The sequence below is a fragment of the Panicum virgatum genome, chromosome 2N (genome assembly GCF_016808335.1).
Source record: "Panicum virgatum strain AP13 chromosome 2N, P.virgatum_v5, whole genome shotgun sequence".
Taxonomy (NCBI): domain Eukaryota; kingdom Viridiplantae; phylum Streptophyta; class Magnoliopsida; order Poales; family Poaceae; genus Panicum; species Panicum virgatum.
In genome coordinates this window covers 8,220,530-8,240,830 of record NC_053146.1, presented here as the reverse complement: position 1 = coordinate 8,240,830, position 20,301 = coordinate 8,220,530, and the positions used below count along the sequence as shown (strand labels likewise).

General features: G+C 50.0%; 1 protein-coding gene across 1 annotated transcript; it reads left to right on the top strand.

Annotated features, from left to right (window-relative positions):
• Positions 1-3,428: 3,428 nt before the first annotated feature.
• LOC120659642 lies at positions 3,429-4,619 on the top strand. Its single transcript, XM_039937848.1, has one exon. The coding sequence runs from the start codon at positions 3,582-3,584 to the stop codon at positions 4,416-4,418; it is 837 nt and encodes a 278-aa protein (XP_039793782.1). The 5' UTR covers positions 3,429-3,581; the 3' UTR covers positions 4,419-4,619.
• The last annotated feature ends 15,682 nt before the right edge of the window (positions 4,620-20,301 follow it).

The window sequence follows — 20,301 nt, the reverse complement described above, 5'->3', positions numbered from 1 at the left end:
TACCAAAATTTCATGTTAAACAATCTATATTGTCTATTGCCTATACAAAAAGTTTTGAACTCAAACAACAATTCGACCATCAATTTGACTCCAAATCTTATCGGATTCTTCTAAACTCTATGATTCTTCTCCGGAGATGTATCGATTTGTAAGCACGTACATGACAAAATGTGTGAAACCTCCTCTAATTTTTCTCACAATCTACACATATGATATTATGACATCTTGCCAAATCTCATAATTTTTAGATTTTGTTTGCTATTTTTAAAAATTTTAGAAAATTTAGAAATGGGTTGTTTGCCGAGTGCCCACCCCTTGGACACTCGACGAACACCTCCTTGCCGAGTGCCAACCCCTAGGCACTCGGCAAACAACTTTGTTTGCCGAGTGTCTTTTTTTGCCGAGTGTTTCTTTGTTGGTACTTGGCAAATAGATTGTTTGCCGAGTGTCCGAAATAAAACACTCGGCAAACATGTAAACACTCGGCAATTTTGGGATCTCCGGTAGTGGCTATCAGAAACTAGCATGGAACGCCGGAATTTGCTACTATATTCACAGGAGTAAAAGTCTTTCCCATTATTTTCCCATTTCAATGAAACCTTTAAAGTGGTTGTATGCTATGGTGTTTGACTCGATCGTTCATGGAGCAAGGCGAATGAGGTCACAAAATTCCTGCAAATGGACTCTTTCTAAAAGCAAGTCCTAAGTGGGGTCTTCTAAAGAAACGGTCACAGTTACGACACTATTTCAACTGATGACACCTGACCCCTATGATTGTCATCAGTCATGGCAGATTAGAGAGCATCTCCTAGTGGTTGCATTCTCCAATCAGATCCAACGCCCAGAAGAGTTCTTGTTACAAGCACTTGAATACAGTTTTTATTTGGCGGCAGTTGGATAAAGATTTGATCAGGACACTCAGCAATCCATGCAAATGCCTGCTTGACTTGATCATTATTTACTTGATGAAAATATTGCAGGAGCTCTATCTTTTTGGTCACGAGAGAAGTAGCAAAGGTCGGCCAAGGGGGATTATGCATCTCACCGGGCCGGCAATGCCACTGAAGGCCGGCCCAGCAGGAGAAACAAAAAATTCAGCCCATGGCGGCCTTCCGGCCCACGTATCTCGCCCTGCTGCAACCTGCAATTGGCTTGCCCGACGGCGCGCGAGTCGTGTTCGTGCGCCGACAACGTCTGCCGCGCTCCGCGCCGTCTGCCGGCGGCCATGGCGGTCCCTCCATCCGCTTCGGCCCGGCGTCCGCCGCCGCCCACGCCGCGCCACCCGGATGGAGTTTCTCGCCGTCGCCGGCCGCGCGAAGCGCTCCACGAACGACGACGGTCGGGCATTTTTTTTTTGGGGAAAAAGTCTGTGTTTTTCTTTGCAGAAAATCCAACACTTTACCATCACGGGATTTTGGGCCTCCGGCGACGTCGACGTCAACAAACCACCCCACAATGGAGCGGGAGCGTCGTCCACAAACCCAGTCGCGGCGAGGTTAACGCTTCAGTCCGGTCAGCACACGCACACGGCTAGTCGTCGTCGACCACAAATCCCCAATCCCGTCACCACCACCGCTTAGCTTCTTCCCTCCACCACGGCGCTCCGCTCCGGCTCCGTGCTACAGCCTTCGGGGCGGCCGCCAGCCTCGCTCTCCGCCCAGCGCCGGGATCCGTCGAGGTCCGAGTCCGATTCCCGGTAAGCACCTCTCCGATTTTTTGTGGCCTCAGGAATCATGGCGTCGTCGTCGAAGCCGTCGTGCAGCGCCGGGCGGACGGTTGCTGCAGACAGGCGCGCCGAGGCCTTTCTCGCTCCCGCCGGCGCCCTGCCCCCGGACGCCGTCTACGAGATCCTGCTGCGCCTCCGGGGAAGGAGCTCTGCCGCCTCCGCGGCATGTGCCGCCCGTGGCGGTCCCTCCTCTCCGACCGCGCCTTCGCCGCCGCCCACGCGGCCCGCCCGCTCGTCGTCGCCGGCTACGCCAAGCACACAAGCGGCGGCGTGGATAAGGTGCTCTAGTCTATATGAAGGGAGGGGTGAATTAGGCACTAATAAAAACTTAGATTTATAGCTCCAACTAGATTGCACAAAACTTAAATTAAAATATGCTATCTAGATGTGTAACTAGGTTGTTCTAGTGTGGAACCCCTATCCCAAAAGAGTTTAGCAACCTATAACCTTTTCTATCAAAAAACTATTTTATGAAAATAAATGCATACAAATTGCTAGTATGAAATACGGAAGCTTAAAGAGCGGGATAAGAGATAACAAACTCTTGACGCGGGTGTTTATCCCGTGGTTTGGTTAGCCACAAAGGCACACCTACATCCATGTTATTGTAGCACTCATTAAGAGTATTGTTACTCGGCCACCAAGTCTCTTCCGTGAACACAATCACGGTCACCTTGGCCCCGGGTTCCACTAAGAAGCTTCTCCACAAAGGATGGGGGTCTCCACGTCCCCCGCACAAAGATGTCGTCGCCGCTCCACACCAAGTTGGCGGGTCGATGACGTTGCCGGCGAGTTTCACGCTCCAAGGTGCCGGCGCACCAAGCTCTTGTTTTGGTTCGCTAATGAACCACAGCACAAAGGCTCGAAGCCTTGCAATCTCACTCACTAAGAGCTAATTCTTTACAAAACACTCTCAAAGTGTGCTAAGGGCTAATGATATGATCTTGATGCTTTTGTATGGCTTGGAGATGTTCTTGGGTGTGTATGAGATGTCCAGCAACTCCAGCAAGCTTCAAATGGCCGATGTGAGGCGTATATATAGGCCACCAAATCTTGTAGCCGTTGCTCCAACGGTCAGCAAAATTCTGCGTACCATCGGATGAACCGATGCCTTTGGCAGAGGTAGCGTCGGTTCATCCGGTCACTCATAACCCGAAATAGCCGTTGGACTCCTGACAGCTGACACAGTGACCACCGGTTGAACCGATGCTTTGTACCAATGCATCACCGGTTCATCCGGTGCTTAAGGATCTTCTCCTGGGCGCTGACGTCATTACACCGATGCAATACTCCGATGCACCGTCGGTTGAACCGGTGCTGAAGACACTTCTCCTGGGCACTTGACATCGTCTCTGGTAAACAGTACGCCCAATGCACCGATGCCCTTTCTTGGACCGTCGGTTCAACTGGTGCCTATAGGCTGACTTGGCTTCGATTCCTTTCTGCACCAAACTTCATAGCGTCGGTTCTTCCGACAAGTGTCGGATGCACCGATGCTTAGGCATCGGTTCTTCCGGTGCTCCTGATCCGAAGAGCTTTCAGGGCGCCCTTCGGGCCTTACTACGCCTATCTTCTCTTTCTCTTTGTCATCACTTGAACTTAAAAGCCTGAGAATGGTCATCTTAACAAACATATTAGTCCAAGTGTTGTGTTGTCATTCGATCACCAAAATCACTCGAAATGGCATAAATGGTGCAATGTTCGTTTCAGTCCTCTACGACGTCCTCGACCTCGCCGGCCGCGTCGTCAAGCGCGCGCGGCGGCCGGCGCCGGCCCCGGCGAGGCGGAGAACGAGTGGGTGGTGTCCGTACGGCTGGACCTCGTCTGCGTCGCGAGAGGCGCCGGCGTGAGCTGCATGCTTCTGAGCCCGGCAGCCGCCGGAGTCGCGCACGCGCGCGCCTTGCCCCAGGGGCTGGCGGAGGAGCACGCGGCGTACGAGCGGGAGATCAGCCACCACACCGCCATGGTCGCGCTCGGGCAGGTCGCCACCACGGGCGACCGCAAGGTGCTCCGTGTGCTCCACCTATTCCCCGGCACGGCTCGGCAGTTCTACGAGATCACCACCCTCGACGGCGGCGGCCGTAGCCGGTGGCGGCGGATCAAGAACCCTGCGTACCCTGTTGCACTAGGCACATGGGCGGTGATCGACGGCACCGTCTTCTTCTTCTCCAGCGAGCTCGTTCATGGCCAAGACGCCATGCCCGACCGCGTAGCCTCGTTCGACCTCGACACCGAAGAGTGGGCGCCGACAATCCGAGGACCCCTGAGTAGTAGCAGTAGCCTCGGCGTCGGGGACGGCGGTGTCGCCGCCGCCGGCGCCGGGCATCCCAGCGATCACATGGATTGGGGCGAGTTGTCACTGGCTGACATGAATGGCTGCTTGGTCGTGACGCATCGCACGCTTGCCTCCTCCATGGACCTATGGTTCTTGATGGATGTGGAAAAGGGATCATGGGTCAGGAAATACAGGATGCAGCTTAGTATTAGCTACCGGCATGCTGAACATACGGTGCGTCCTCTGCTGGTGCTGAATGATGGCAGGATAGTGCTTGTTCACCTAGGAAACAGGGGATCTCTGAAGATTTATGATCCTAGGACGAGCAGTTCTACAGATGTGGCAGAGATTGGGCCCTGTGTTGCGGTTGGTTTGTACAATGGAAGCGTATTGAGCTTGGCAAATGATGCCAATTAGCAAGGTAAACTTTGTAGTTATGCTCTATCAGTGAAACGTTGAAGAAAAATACAGTGTTTTTCATGCTATACATGTGTATACATCTGATCTGTCTACTAGAGTTATAAAAAGAAATTAAACTGGTGCTTGCTTCTAGAGTTTGGATCAGGAATTATGGGATATTTTGGTTGAATCAATAATTATAAGTGGGATCTTGTCAAACCTTTGGTGAAAATGTGGGCCTATGTCAGTTTTATCTTTCTGCCTTATATTTTCTTTTCTTTTGTGATGCTATTGCCTTTTGGCATACTTTTCGCGATCGTGCCTTAGCACGTATTTCATTAAGAAGAAGAGAATACAACCATTACAAAACCTCAATAGACAGAGGCTATTGAGGTGGATACACAGCACCACCAAGAAGGTGGCAAAGCAGCAAGAACAAACAGAGGGGGAACATGCTCCACCCTCGACCCTAGAACGACAAACACGTGAACCTGCCAACTAGAAAATACATCGCCAAAGGTTGCCAAGGAGAGGCTACCAAGGAGAGAGGTGTTAAAGCATCCGCTAGCTACAACTGCGGCCAAGCATCCGCAGGAACCAACAACGACGGCGGCAAAACATCCGCCAGAATCAACGACACAGTGGCAAAACATCCGCCAGAATCAATGACACAGCGGCAAAGAATCCGCCTAATAACACCGCGGCAAAGCATCCGCACAGACCAAAGGATGGGAAGGAGACCAAGCATCAGGGCGGCAAAGCATCCACCTGAAGAAAACAAACCAAGCAACCAAGGCGATGTTGGACAATTAAGAGCAGGGCAGGGACTGGAGAAGGCCATCCACGCGCGCAGGGATGGCAGTCACACACCCACCAGAGCCTGGAGGCCCACGAGAAATGCGACGCCAATGGCACCTTGGACGCCACAGGGCCTCACCCAGGAAGCAGAGACGGCCAAGACGGGGAACGGAGAAAAATCGATGCCTTCAACAGGTAAATGGCACCAGAGAGCACCGCCATCGACAACCTGCAAGCAGGCACGACTTTCCCTCGATCGAACGCACCATCCAAGCCACCGCAACCAAGGGTCAGACGAATCCCACGGCAAGGCCCCCAGTAGAGGAGCGAGCGCCTCCGAGGACGGAGGCGGCCGAGCTCGCCGGCGGGGAGCGAAGAGGCGAAGGGCCCCCGAGGCTGAGGGCCCCCAACCCCACACGCACCAGGCTGGCCGTGAGCATGCGGCAGGCACGCTCGGCCCCCGTGAGGGAGGGAACCAGCATGGGGCGGAGGCCACCATCCCCAACAGGGGAGGGGCGCGGCGGCGACGGCGACATCCGCCATGGCCCGGAGAGGGGAGATCCGGCCAAGGAGGCGGCAGATCCGGCGAAAGGAGGCCGGAGACACCGATGACCGGCCGGCGACCGGAGCGACCTAGGGTTAGGGCCAAGAGATGGAGTGGAAGAGGAGGGGGAAGGGGTCGGGGTGGGCAATATAAACCGAGAACCGAAGACCGAACCGAATTTATCGAGAACCGAAACCGAGGGAACCGGAACCAAAGAAGTTCGGTTCCTATTCGGTTCCATGATCAGAACAACTGAAGTTTCTCGGTATCTTTGGTTCTTGGGTTTGGTTCTCCCGAAGAACTAAAATTTGGCCCACTTAGACAATTAGGCCCAATATGTCACTGGCCCAAATAGAAACCCTAGGTTTAACCCCAATCCCCCATCCCGATTCAGCCCTCTACACTCCACCCGACGATCCCGACGCTCGCCAGTCCTGCCGCCACCGCGCCCACCCCAATGCCAGGCGCCCCGCGCCGCCACCCCCCATGTCGCCGCTCACCAAACGCCGGCTCGCTTCTCGGCCGTTGGTCCCCCGCCCTTGGCCGCGCCCAGCGTCCGGCGTCCCAACCCCCGCAGGCCGCCGCATCACCCGACGCCGACCTCCAACGGGCCTTCGGCCGCCGCTCTGACCCCGTCCGCCTCCATCCTCGTCACCCGCCCACGGCAACCAGCGGCGCTCGGCGCTTGCCGACCCCGCCAGGCGAGGAGGCGAACCGCGGCGGCGGTGGCGCATCCATGGGCGATGGCGCGCGGCCGTAGGGCAGGGACGGTGACGGCAACATGCGGCCCCAAATCAATGGCGCGGCGGCGCATCCACGGGCTACGCGCGCGGCTGCAGGGCAGGGACGTCAGCGGCAAAGTGCGGATTGACGGCGCGGCGGCGCATCCATGAACGGGGCGACGGTGGATGGTCCATGTTCGCAGCTCGGTTAGTTCGGTTAGTACCGGTACCGAACCGAACTAATCGAAACAGAACTTGCTCGGTTCTTGTTTGTAAAAAGGACCAATCGGTTCCCATTTTCTAGGAACCGAAATTTAGCCCAGCTCGAGGAAGGGGAGGGGACGCGGCTTTGCCGACTTCGACGCGGCCGCCGCCGCTGCGGGCTAGCCGGCGGCCGGCGGCGACAGCGGCCTTCGAGGCGAGATGCGGGGAGGGGGCGGCGGCAGAGTCGCTCGGTATCGCCCCCGAGTCGCCCCAGACCAGAGCGATGCGGGGGTGGGAGAAGGAAAACTTGAAGAGCTGAATATAGTACATAACAGACTTATCAAATAGGTGTATGTAGTCCAACACAGATAATAGGTGTTAGTGCTACAAAATCCTACATAGATAAAGTCGTAGTGTAGGGATTGACCATACATACACATACTTTGGAAGTTTGGGACGCGCGCGTGCAGACACACACAAACACGTGCACGTGCGTGCGCGCACATTCCATTATAAGTGCATCCGTCTAACTATAGCATATTCTATCACACATTATCTTTCAATGTGTTTCATTATTGTAACTAAGTTCATCTTATTATTACTAATTAGAGAGTCCTTTTAGATCTCCACGTGAAGCCACCTAAGATTCTAAATGGACACTCTAAATCTTGTGATTCATTTCCAAGTACGATTCTGACTAACTAAGGGCCAAAAAGAAATAAAAAAGAGTTGATGAGAGGGCTTAGTGGGTTAGTGAGCAAACCATACGATTCTGACTAACTGAGGGCCAAAAAGAAAGAAAAAAGAGTTGTTGAGAGGGGTTAGTGAGCAAACCAGAGCAACCACACGGTGGCCAGCCGTATGGATACCCGGGGAGAGTTTCAATGTGCCTGTCCTTATGGCCGGAACTCGGCCAGGCATCGTCGCCTTTCTGGGCTGGTCTGCCTCTTCGGGCGAGCTCCTCGGGCCAAAGCGACTTTGAACAAAGGCTCGAACTCACAACCCAAGGCCACGGCCCGATCTCATTGTAATTCCTTCTCCAACACACAAACAAGCGACCTGGGCCGAGGCCTTGTCGCAGCACCAACTCTTTTGGCGTTCTTTTTCTTTTTTATATTTTAAAAAATCAAAATTTCAAAAATATATGTCCGTTTTGAAAAATTTCAAAACTAACCCCGGTCGCCCTATGGGGGCGACAGGCCATAGATGTAATTTTTTTCTTCAAATTTGCAACGAGATCCATGACCGAAAAAAATGAAAGGGGGCCTGTCGCCCCCCTCGGGCGACCGGTGGCCGCCGCCCACAGGCGCGACCAGGGTTTTATTTCCCAACCGGTAACCGGTAACCGCCGGGCTCCGGTTCTAGTTTACCGGACCGGTTTGACCGGTTACCGGTCGGAACCGGTTGAATTCAAATCCAAATTCAAATAAATTCAAAAGCTCCCGTGCAACCGGTTCCGACCGGTTTACCGGCCGGTTTGACCGGTTTGAATTCAAATCCAAATTCAAAAGCTCCCGTGCAACCGGTTTACCGGCCGGTTTGACCGGTTTGACTGGTGGGCCTTAATGGGCCGGTCCATTTTTTTTCTTTTTCTTTTTTGATTTAACTTTAAATCCCCGCAAACTATACTAAATGAACGAATTTTTGAGAAAATTTGATACCATTAGATTCATCGCAACTTGAAGTATTTTTAGGAATTTTTTTTGAAAATTTTTCATTTTTTGAATTTAAATTTAAATTTTGAATTTTGGCCGGTTGGGTACCGACCGAAACCGGAACCGGTCCGGACCGGTTTGACCGGTCAAACCGGACCGGTTCCCACCGGTAAGGTTAACCCTGGGCGCGACAGGGGGGCCTGTTGCCCCCCCCGCGGGCGACAGGGGGGCATGTCGCCTCCCCCTCGGACGACCGGGCCATACCCCCTATATAAGCATCCGACCCCATTCTCTCCTCATTTGAGCTCGAAAATTCCACCAAAAATCCAGAAAAAAAGAGAGGGGTGAGGAGAAGGAAAGCGGCGAAGCCCAGCCGGATTCCGCACTTGTGATCTGCAGGTTAGTACATTTAGTTTATGTATTTTTCCATTGGTATTGTAGAGTAATTTAATTTAATTAGTGCTATAGTAGAACCATTTAAGTAGGAGTTTAATGATACTTTAGTTACGTAGTAGTAAATTAGTTTAGAAAATTAGTACTACGTATTTATTATTACAATTGCAGTACTATTAGAGACGTGTTTATAAATTAATTACGATTTAGAATAGAATTTGGCATATGCAGTATAGAATTTGAGTGTCATCATATAGTTATGAATACTTATACGCTGTAGTTGAATTCCATACTTAGTTTTTACGGATTATTGAATAAGGTAGTGAATTAAAGAGTATAACTCGATAAGTATTCTGTGATATACAGATATGTCGAGCAAGATGCAGTTTCAAGTATTTTATGGTGACTACAATGTTTTGTATGGGCCAAATGGAGTAGACCTTTCTGCCTTTAAGTGCACATCTAGCGCCATAGATAAACCTCTGGAAAGGAGTTTTGGTTCCCGTCCAGTCTCTTGTTAATTGGGAGGTAGAAAGTGATTTATGGGAATTGATGATGATACACAGCACTGATGACTGGCAGAAGTACATGCAAGCAGCTCTAGAGCGTGGGTGGCCTCTGGCCATTCTTGTTCAAATCCGGGAAAAGACACAAAATGAAATCCAACATGGTGCAGATCAAGCAACTCCGAGTATTCGAAGATAGACCAATTATGTTGAGCAAGATGAGTCAGAAGAGATAGAGAACCAAAACATGGGACCACAAGGCCTTGCTGATGAGGGAGAGAGAGGATACATAGCATTGTGTACGAGATGGAGGCAGAAGACCAAACCGCAATAGAGATGGAAGAATATGAGGGCTCATCTGATGACGAGCAGTACTCATTGCCAAAAAAGTGGAAGGAGCATGGTCTTGGCAGTCATGTCGCATAAGACGTACGAAATCAGGAGTGGGAGTACAGAGGGAATGAGGTAGTGCAAATTGCAACATATCCAAACATTGAAGTCGTAAAAGATGCTGTGAGACTATGGGAAATATCATTGAAACGAGAATTCAGAGTCTTAAATTCTGGTAGTAAAGAATGTGAGGTGAAGTGTGTGAATGATGGATGTCCATGGCGAGTACATGCATTCAATGGAAAATGGAAGTCGAACTGGAAATGTTCCATTGTGACAGAGCACACTTGTTTGCTGTCAGAAGTTCTTCCCTCGTATCGCAATATATCATGCGACTTTGTTGCAAAGCAAATATATGGGTTGATCATGGACAACCTAAATTATGAGCAAAAAATGATTGTTCGACACATTGAGCAGACTTACCAGTACACCATTAGTTATTTGAAGGCATGGCGGGCTAAACAAAGGGTGTTCGAGATGCGGTTCGGCACATACGAGGCATCATATGATAACCTACCTCGTATGTTATCCCAGATTGCTGCTAGAAATCCTGGAAGCTTTTATGACACATACCTCGTACCAGCCGTGACTAAGGGGCAAAGAATTATGCAACGAGCCTTCTTTTGTATAGGTGCTTGTGTTAGAGCATTTCAGTGTTGTCTTCCGGTGATCGGCATTGATGACACATTTCTGACTGGAAGGTATAAAGGTCAGATATTCACCGTAATCGGGGTAGATTGCAACAACCAAATAGTTCCGCTCGCATTTGCATTTGTTGAGAATGAGAACTTAGACAGTTGGTATTGGTTCCTTGAACGAGTGAAGGTTCATATTGTTGCTGCACGTCCAGATGTGTGCCTTATTAGTGATAGGCATGCAGGTCTGCTGCAATCAATACTGAAATTGCAACGTGGAACTGCGACAACGCCTCCATTATGGCCCGATGTCCAAAACAGGTGGTGCATTAGGCATATGGGTGCAAACTTCTATGACCACTTCAAGAACAAGGATCTTAAGAACCTGTTTAAGAGGTTGTGCACCCAAAATCAACAGAGAAAATTCAATGCATTATGGCAGATGTTTGATCAGTTGACTGCAGAGTTAGTGAAGATAAGGGTATCAGGAACAGGCACGAGTCAGGCTTCAGATGCTAGGGATTCAATTGAGAAGCCATTTTCACACTGGATTCGAGGTGTACCTAAGGAGAAATGGTCATTCCTTTATGATACCAACGGAATACGGTATGGTATTCAGACAACGAACCATGCAGAGTGTTTCAATATGGTTATGCGTTCTTGTCGTGCCTTTCCTCTTGTGGGAATTGTTGAGTTCATCATGTATGGGTGCATGAAGTATTTCAGAGAGCGTTACATGGCTGCAAGCATAAACATCAGTAACTCCCAAATTTAGTTTTGCACAAGAGTGACACAATATATGCAAGAGAAGATTGAAAAGGCCAAACTGCACCGCGTCATATCGACAGGTACAATGGAGCATAGATTTGAGGTTCTATGCAAGGATAGAACTGGTCGTGGTATCCGTAGAGATAGGGTGGTACATGAGAGTTTGATTATAGTAGATGGCAAAGCCTTCTGCTCCTGCATGAAGTCTAAGTTATTGCATTTGCCATGCTCGCATCTCATTGCGGCATGTGCAGAGTCTGGGTTGCACCCAGGAGTATTTGTTTCACCTTACTTCAGCAAGGAAGCAGCTGTATCCACCTGGGGACATGAGGTATACGGGATTGGAATAGTGGGGCCTTTCATTCAGGATAATGAGAATAAGATGTTTATTCCTGATCCAGCCACTAAGAAAGGCAAAGGCCGCCGTCAGACACGTCGTATTCAGAATGGTATGGACGAGTCCGAAGCAAGCAAAACGCAAAAGCGTTGCAGACAATGTGGAGCATTGGGTCACAACTATAAGAAGTGTCCTCAGAATGCACTTCACGATGCTGCTGACGTCGGTCCTTCCGGAAATCCCAGACGACCATCGGCGAGAATTGCTCGTGGAAGGCATTCGGTGTCATGATCCACAATTGTATCGAACATATTTGTAATATGTAGTAATCGTGCGTCCAGTTTGTATGGAACATATCTGTAATGTATAAATATCGTGTGTGGAGTTTGTATCGAACCTATCTGTAATATATAGTAATCATGCATGGAGTTTGTATCGAACTTATCTGTAATGTATAAATATTACGCGTCCAGATTGTATGAAACATATATGTACCTATGTGTTCTCATATATTTTTGAATGCAAGTATGGAGATGGACTCCTTGCTAGACCCAGTTATCGACTCGAGCCACAGGTCTTACTTTGCAGCAGTTGAGCACCGAGCCCTAGAGGTGCTACGTCCTCGTCCACCCGGGGAGGCGATCTCTATACACCACGATTGGTGTGACAGGTATGTAATGAAATATTATTATTTATCACTTATGTATTCATCGGTATTCCTTTGTTTCGATAATTTTGTTTATTGCAGGTTACGTGAGGCCGGTCTACTGACTCTGAGCCGTTTTGTCGAGGGTGGGCCTATTCAGCTCGACCGATCCCTCCTGACGGCACTCGTTGACAGATGGAGGCCGGAGACACACACGTTCCACCTCCTGTGTGGGGAGATGACTCCTACGCTGCAGGACATGGCCTACCTCCTCGGCCTCCCTATCGTCGAGGAGGCTGTAGGTCCGCGTGTGGTGGCGGCCTCGTGGAAGGATGACCTGGAGGCCCGTTTTGCCCTGGTTGACCGCGTGGAAGAAGCAGGCCCGATCAACCCGCACCCGCGAGCAGCAGGTCTTTCGAAGACCTGGTTCCTACAGTTTACAGTACATATTCATTCCATATTTAAATTTAATTGTTACAATTCACATGTTCCATTGTCAGTTGAAACCATTAATCTTAATTGTTTATGCAGCCTGCCCTATTGGCTGCGGATGCCGACGAGTACAGTGTGACCAGATCGCTGGAGGCGTACCTACTTTGGTTGTTTGGTTACATCATGTTCAACAACACTCATAGCAACTCGGTTGATAGGATTCTCCTTCCGTATGCACGGGAGGATTGCGGATGGAGACGAGGACGTACCGCCCTACAGCTGGGGTGAGGCGGTACTTGCAGCCGCTTACCGTGGACTCTGCGACGGCTGCATGAAGAAACATGGGAACGCTATCCTGGCCGGGTGCCCACTACTGCTATAGCTTTGGTCGTACGAGAGGCTAGCCGTTGGTCGGCCCATGGTCAGCCACGAGCCTTACCACGGGGCCATGTACGGCGACGAGGAGGACGACAGGCCCACTATGGGAACTATGTGGATCTGGCGTCAGGTACATTCGCAACAAATCTAATTTTGTTATTCATTGTTATATGATGCATTAGCGCACTTTTAATTTTACTTATTCGGAATGCAGAGGTCCTGGGCGCATGCGCAGGTTAGACACGCATATCCTGAGTTTGTTTCGGAGCTCGACATGCTGACGCCCGAGGACGTTGTCTGGGAGCCTTACAGCCCAGAGGCTGTGGCTACCCGTGCACCAGCAGGCCTGTCTTCGCACTGCTCCGCGAATGCGAGCCTGTGGCTTACTACAGCCGTCCTGATTTATGACATCGCGGTTGAGGCATATTGGCCCTATAAAGTCAGGAGACAGTTTGGGCAGCGCCAGGAGTTTCCGGTGCCCACCGCGTTGGAGCGTGTCAGTCGCCAAGACCACAGGTAATTATGAATGAACTTGGCTCATACATTCGTGTCGAATCTAATGATTCTTCGTGGTCCACTTTTGTAGGTTGTCAAGGAGTGGCTTGCCGTGCTCTGATGATTAGCTCACCAAGATGCAGCCGTGGGTGGACCAATGGGAACAGGCAGACGAGCACTTGGTCCATCCAACAGGACCACACACAGACAGCTCCTTTAGGGCTTACCTCACCTGGTACTTACCCCGGACTCGGACTCGTCTGGTTTATGTTGACACTCACCCGCAGCCACACCAGGCGAGGCCTCAGGATGGCTATGGCCGGTACCACGTGGAGGCACTAGCTGGCGCGGTGAGTCTCTTGATCATATTTATATATGTATATATATTAATATTCATAAGATAATTCATGTGTTTCTAACTGTTCCTTTACTGAATGGATGCAGTTTCGCCTTTGCAACATGATGGAGACGGACTGCTCAACTTACCTGACGAGGGTACGTGCCGGATCCCCAATGACCCAGTTTGAGCAGACAGAGGCATGGTCGAGGCAGCGTGACCAGTTGCATCAGGTAGTGCACAACTTGGGAAGCCATGTGCAGTACGAAGACAGCCACGGGTCGTCCCAGGCCTCGTCGTCGTTCCCGTGTCCGTCGACCGTGCACGGGCCGATGTCGCAGTTCTTCCCAAGTGCAGGTAACGTACATATCTCTTTAAAATTAGATCAAGTGTTCCTACATATTTACTAATATCACAAACAGGATACGATCCAGCTACTGCGTGCGGCCATACTGGAATGTTTAGAGGGACAACACCAGTTGGCGGACCGTATCCAAGGATGGTACCGGGGCCACAGATACCGGCCTACACAGGTTAGTTTATGTTTCGTATTTCGGTTTCTACATGTCATGACCAAAGACACGAGCATACGCTAACATCCGCATTTTATGCGTAGGATTCTACCCCGATGCGGGCGCCAGACCTTCTTCTTCCTCCTTTTGACCAGATAACGAGGGCTTCACCTTAGACGACCTCGACAGCTTGACTCCAGAAGAGCCTGCCGCGCAAGGTGACCCCGATGTCTTGGGGTATTCACAGCTAGGAGGAGCACCACTTGGGATCTCTCAGCAGCAGACACCGCAGCCCCTTGCATGTCCTGAGCGACAGGTGAGGTCTCCGGATGTTCTCACCTACTCCGAGGGCCATGTCCGTGCCCAGCAGAGGGCTAAGAGGGTCCGACACCCTAGGGGTGGTTAGATATATCTGATGTTTGTATCTCTGATGTTTATTTGTAATGAGATAGCTGTGGACCGCTTATTTGTATCCGATGTTTATGATTATGCTGGTTTACTTGTCATTTGTTTCTATAGATACTATTGATGTGAACTTGTTATGTTTGTGGATTCCATAATACTCGTGAAATAAAGGAAGTTCTTGCAAATTTTTTCTGTGATTTAATGAAGGACAAGTTAGGTGCGGTAGGAGTTAGCGGCCGAGATCCCGCCGACGATGATGACGACTACACGCTCGAATAGCTCAAAATAGGAACCATAGTGTATCTAGCTGCGCGTACGAGATCACAGGTTGCCACTGCTCAGCACGGCGATCACGGGTTTCCCAAATGTCGCATTCTTTGCCCAGACATACGTGACAAAAGACGAAAACCCAATAACAGTCCCCTTCCACCATTTCAAAAAGATGTGACAACACGGCAACCACACCAGCTCACCTTCAAAGCAGTCTCTCTGGCGAGGACGACGGACCTGTCATTCTACAGCGAAGGTCTGTGGCATGTAGTGGGGAAGGCAGCATCTAGGCGCGATCGACCGAGCGGCAGCAATGCAGTGCTGTGAGTCTGCATGCACAGAGATGAATCGAGTAGTCATTTCGAGAATCGAATCTAGCTTTTTCAGTGTTAGGTCAGCTAGCCTCTTCACTGTGTTGTCATGTAGGCTTTTTCGGTGCATTTACACTCCACACTCCGGGTATCAGACCTTTGTGCGCCTATAAATACTCCGAAGTTTGTGAACTCCCAGCAGCACTCAAACACCAAAGCTCATTGTATACCCAATGTCTGGAGATGGGTCTAGCGGGAAGAATTACTACGGTTTTGGGAAAGAAAAAGGGGGAAGAAAGGGAGACCCCATAATATGGGAGGGGCCTCTTGGACCTGATTCCTTTCCGGAACCAGTGTTTGAGTTTCCGCCACAGCACAAGAGTGAATTTACCAATGAAACTCCTCTTCAACAATACGATAACCGTATAGAACCGTGGCCAAAATGCAGACATGGTGAGGACTGCTTAGTGCAGATGTGCACCGACGGGATGGATGGCGGTCGGCGTTTCTTTAAATGTCCACACGCATGGGTAATACTCGGTTGTTTCATTTCTTTATCTTCAATGAGACACCTTATATGAAATTTGTTTTGCAGTCTTCCGATTCTCCAGAAAACTGTGGTTTTACTAGGTGGGTCGATCCTGCACCAATTGATTCTGTTCAGGAGTTTATCGAGTACCTCCAGATAAAGATCTTTGATCTGGAATGCAAGGTGAACCATTATGAGGAAGTGAGCGAGGGTAACAAAGACGACGAAGATGATGATACCAGCAATGCTGCCGGTTCACAGGATGAACCATGCACTATTCCTTTCTGCAACTGCCCTTGTCACAAGAAGAAGGGCCCTGCGCCTCCGCACCTCCGCCTGCACCACCTGCAATGGGTGGATACTGCGAAGAAGGCTCAACGCAGTTTGCTACGTGGGGGTACGGCTACTAGGACTACCCTAGTGCTAGTGACATGCTGCATCGTTGTGTTTGTTGTGTTTTTTTAAATTACCTAAGGCATGTTAGATTAGTCTGGAATCTGTTTACCGTAGTTTGCAACGGGTTCTGCCATGCCACTGCATGTGTGATGTGTGTTTCCTTATCGTTGTATTATGATATAAAATTTGATGGTTCACATTATGTAATGCATTTCTTAGTTCTTATTTCTTATCATTATATTAATTAAATGTGTGCTTTTTAGTATTCTAGTGACATGAAAAGCTCCGAAAATATTAATGACAGGTTCAAACATTTCATAGATTCCCGGCTACAACTGCAAATTAATGGTAAAAGTTACAACACACAGAGTCAAGCTCTCAACTGAAAACATAAACAACTAATTGCAGTGGCATGTGCACGCGACAAGGTAATTTCTTGTTGCATCTAAACCTATCATGCCTTATGGAATGTAAAATGCCAGGATTACATGGTACTACTCTACTGAGTGCACCGAGGATATTTGACCTTCCTAATTGCTTCGGGGCCGGCTTCCTTCGCACGGCGTGCCCTCTCTCGCTTTCTATCCCTGTCAGGTTCACGTTCGGCCGCCGCCTTACGATCCACCTCCTCCATCCTCTTGCGGATCTCTTCTTGCTCTTTCTTGCGCTTCTCCTCTTGCTGTTCCTCGTGCTTCATTCGGCGCCAACGTTCTGCAGCCCACCTTGCTTGTTGTTCCACAAAGTCCTTTGCCTGCTGCGACTGCACGGTGTCGAACCACTGCATAAAATCACAAAGAGGCGGAGGAGACTTTGTCCAACAAAAGTTAGAATCATAACTCAATTGTAGGTCACAAAGAAAAATAGTGTATGTTGTCCTGCTACCTTGGCCCGGTCTTTGCCGTATCGCTTAGGTGGATCATATTCGTAGTTCTCACACATAAAGAACCTCATGCCGTAGTCATCTTCTAAAACCTCAGATTGCATAAACTTGCATAACGAACCGCAGAAGCACATTGGACATCAATTCCTTCAGGTACGGTGGCTACACACTTTCTCCACGGAATGTAGGTTGATCCTGACGAAGACATTGGCGCTATAGTGTGGTGCGCCAAATGACGAACAATGATTTAAATAATGCACATATCGTATACCAAATCGATACGTGAAAATATAGGCACTGTCATAATTCTATTGTCTTATGCTGCAATATCAATAAGGTACTGTCATAATTCTATTCTAATGCATAATTAATTTAAAAACAAGTCTGTAATAGTACTCAAATTGTAATACTAAACGAGTGTTCTAAAACACCAAATTTAATTCAGCTAATCCGCTAATTAAATTAAATTGTTATACAATATCAACGGATTCATACGGAAGTTTCCGGTAGATCACAAGTGCGGAATTCGGCAAAGCTTCGCTGTTTTTCTTCTCCTCACCCCTCTCTTTTTTCCTGAATGTTTAGGCTCAAATGACAAGTGAATGACGGCCAGGGCTCTTATATAGGGGGAGGGACCCTGTCGCCCCTGGGGTGGGCGACAGGCCCCTATCGCCCGTTGGGGGGGGGGGGGGCGACAGGCCCCCTTTCATTTTTTTTCGGCCATGGACCTCGTTGCAAATTTGAAGAAAAAAAATTACATCTAGGGCATGTCGCCCCCCATAGGGCGACCGGGGGGTATTTTTGAAATTTTTGAAAACGGACATATATTTTTGAAATTTTGATTTTTTTTAAATGTAAATAAGAAAAAAGTCCACTCTTTTGCCCTCCACGGCTGGAGTGACAAGCTCGAGCCACCGGGCCTGGCAAGTCAGCTCGGGAGGCCTGCCGTTTTAAGCTGCCTCGCTCCGGCTGTGATTAGCAGTACGGGACGTGATTAGCCGGGCAGGCTTCTCTGCCTTTTTTTTCTTTTCTGTATGCTGTTTGTTACCTGCAATCGTTGCCTCACACTTGCCACCTGGCTGCTGTGCTGCCTGGGTCACTGTCTGGCTAGTGTCTAGGCGATGCTCAAAATCATCTTATGGATCAATTGTACTCCTTGTTGTAATACTTCTACTTCTACTTTTAGCTGATGTGTACTAGTATTTCTGGGCGTGGCAGTCTTGTGTTGGTCTGTTTGGCTATGCAGAAATGCTATGGTGTTTGATAACAAAAAATATTTCTTTTTGCAGGTTATTTACTCAACTACGCACTGGCTCCATTCGTGGGCTATCCTTCAGAAGCATATCTTGCAGGACAAGCTTGTAGCGACATCTCATTTCTTGGCACAGGTGGCCAAAGATTTTTTTGCCCGGCACATGGGTGGCGGTCTAGTCTTAGGATTGACAGTCATTAGTGTGGAAGGTTATTTGTCAAACTCTCTTAGGCTGTGTGCTGGTTATGCAGAGGTCGGGAACATTTCAAGACGATGTATCATCTTGATGTACTGTGCTTGAAATCAATAAAATTTCCCTTTTCCAAAAAAGCAAAAGCATATATCAATTTAGTTTTAAGCTCATTGGACTTCGATTAGCAAACAAATAAACACATGAAAGGCTGATTGCAAGTTTGCAACTGAGGTAAAATGGATGCGACCTTCAACGGACCATCAAACCCAAAAAAATGCTAGCCATGACTGCTATGGGCAAACTGGATAAGACCTCCCCTTCGAGCTATGCATCCACGCTTGGTCTGTAAAATAAAAAAAATAAACCATATGAATCATGTCGCTTGGTGCTATATAATTAGGACACGCAAAGGACTTGTTACTCATCGTCCTAAACATTAATATCTGTGCAAGCCAATGAGTAAACATGGTGCACGAAATCACCTAGGACTTGTCTGGGAGGGCTCCAAAAAAGCTCCAAAACCAACTTCAGCCGGAGCCCTGCCAAATAGTGCTGGAGCCGCCCCTGAAGCCCCTCGTGACTTCCACACGTGAGGAGCCGGGAACGAGGCTCTGTGCGGCTCCAGCAGTCCACCATCCGGTCATCCACATTTGCCCTGACCTTCGACATACGAGTTTGCCAATCCCCCACCTAGCCTCCAACCCCGACCGAGAAAAACGCAAACTCCTCTCCTCCATTGGTTCCCCTCCCTCCCACACGAAACAGAGTGGCACCCCATGAATCCTCTCCGGCGCACTACTATAAAAAATTGATTTACCACTTATTAACCGAGGCGGACACCCTTAAAATAACCGCCTCGGTTAATAGAAATTAACCGAGACGGTTGCTCTAAACAAAATTAAATATCTGGTTAATCGATTAACCGAGATGGGCACCCTATAGGGCCCGCCTCAGAAAATATCGAGGCCCAAAGAGCCCGGAAGACCCGTTACCAGGGCTCCATATATATATATATATATATACACACACACACACACACCCGAGTTAGGGTTTGGGACTCTCATCTCCTTTCCCTCCCTCCCAACCCTCCATCCCGCACGGCGGCCTCCTTCCCTCCTGGCTGGCAGCCCCCCTCCCCAGCCTCCCTCCGGCGGGACCTTCCCCAACCTCCCTCAACGCACTTGGCTGCGGTGGGTGCACGAAAGGCGGGCAGCGCATGGCGTCGGGCGGCGCGCTGCAGCGGCGAGCGGGCGCTCCGGCCCCCTCCCAAGCCTCCCTCCCAGTGGGCCCTTCCCGAAACCTCCCTTGACGCACTTGGCAGCGGCAGGTGCGCGGCGCGCTGCAGCGGGCGGCGGGCCAGGCACCTTGGCCGCCTCGAGCGCTGAGCCTCTTGCCTGTTTGGGACGCCTGAGGAGCTGCACGACGGAGACAACAAGGAGGGCGAGGGCGCGGAAAGCAGAACGTCGACGAGCTCCTCCGATGGGCAGTATGAGGCGGCGGCGACGGGCCATGGATGGGCTCGGCAGGCCCGTGGATATGCTTGACGAGCCTGTCCATGAGCTTTTGTTTTTCTATTCGATTAACCGAGGCGGTCAGGCAACCGCCTCGGAAAATAGGTAATTTACCGTGACCTTTGGTTCGAGGCAGTTGTGAAAAACGCCACGGTTAATAGTTTTTTCCTGGCCTCAGTTAATAGTTATTGTAGCAGTGGCGACCGCCACCGACGATGCGCAGGGAGGGCACCCCGGGCACCGGAATCGATGGATCCACTTTGGTGGAGGTCGATCTAGGCTTCGGCGGCGGTGGAGGGTCCCTGTATGGGGTGGATGACATCCTAGGGCCAGGCAGAGCTATGGTGGCAGGCCAAGGCATGGCGCACGCGCAACAGGCTCCAATGGCAAGGGGAGTGGAGG

Coding starts and splice junctions, on each gene's coding strand:
- LOC120659642 (XM_039937848.1), top strand. CDS start 3,582: ATGCTTCTGAGCCCGGCAGCCGCCGGAGTCGCGCACGCGCGCGCCTTG.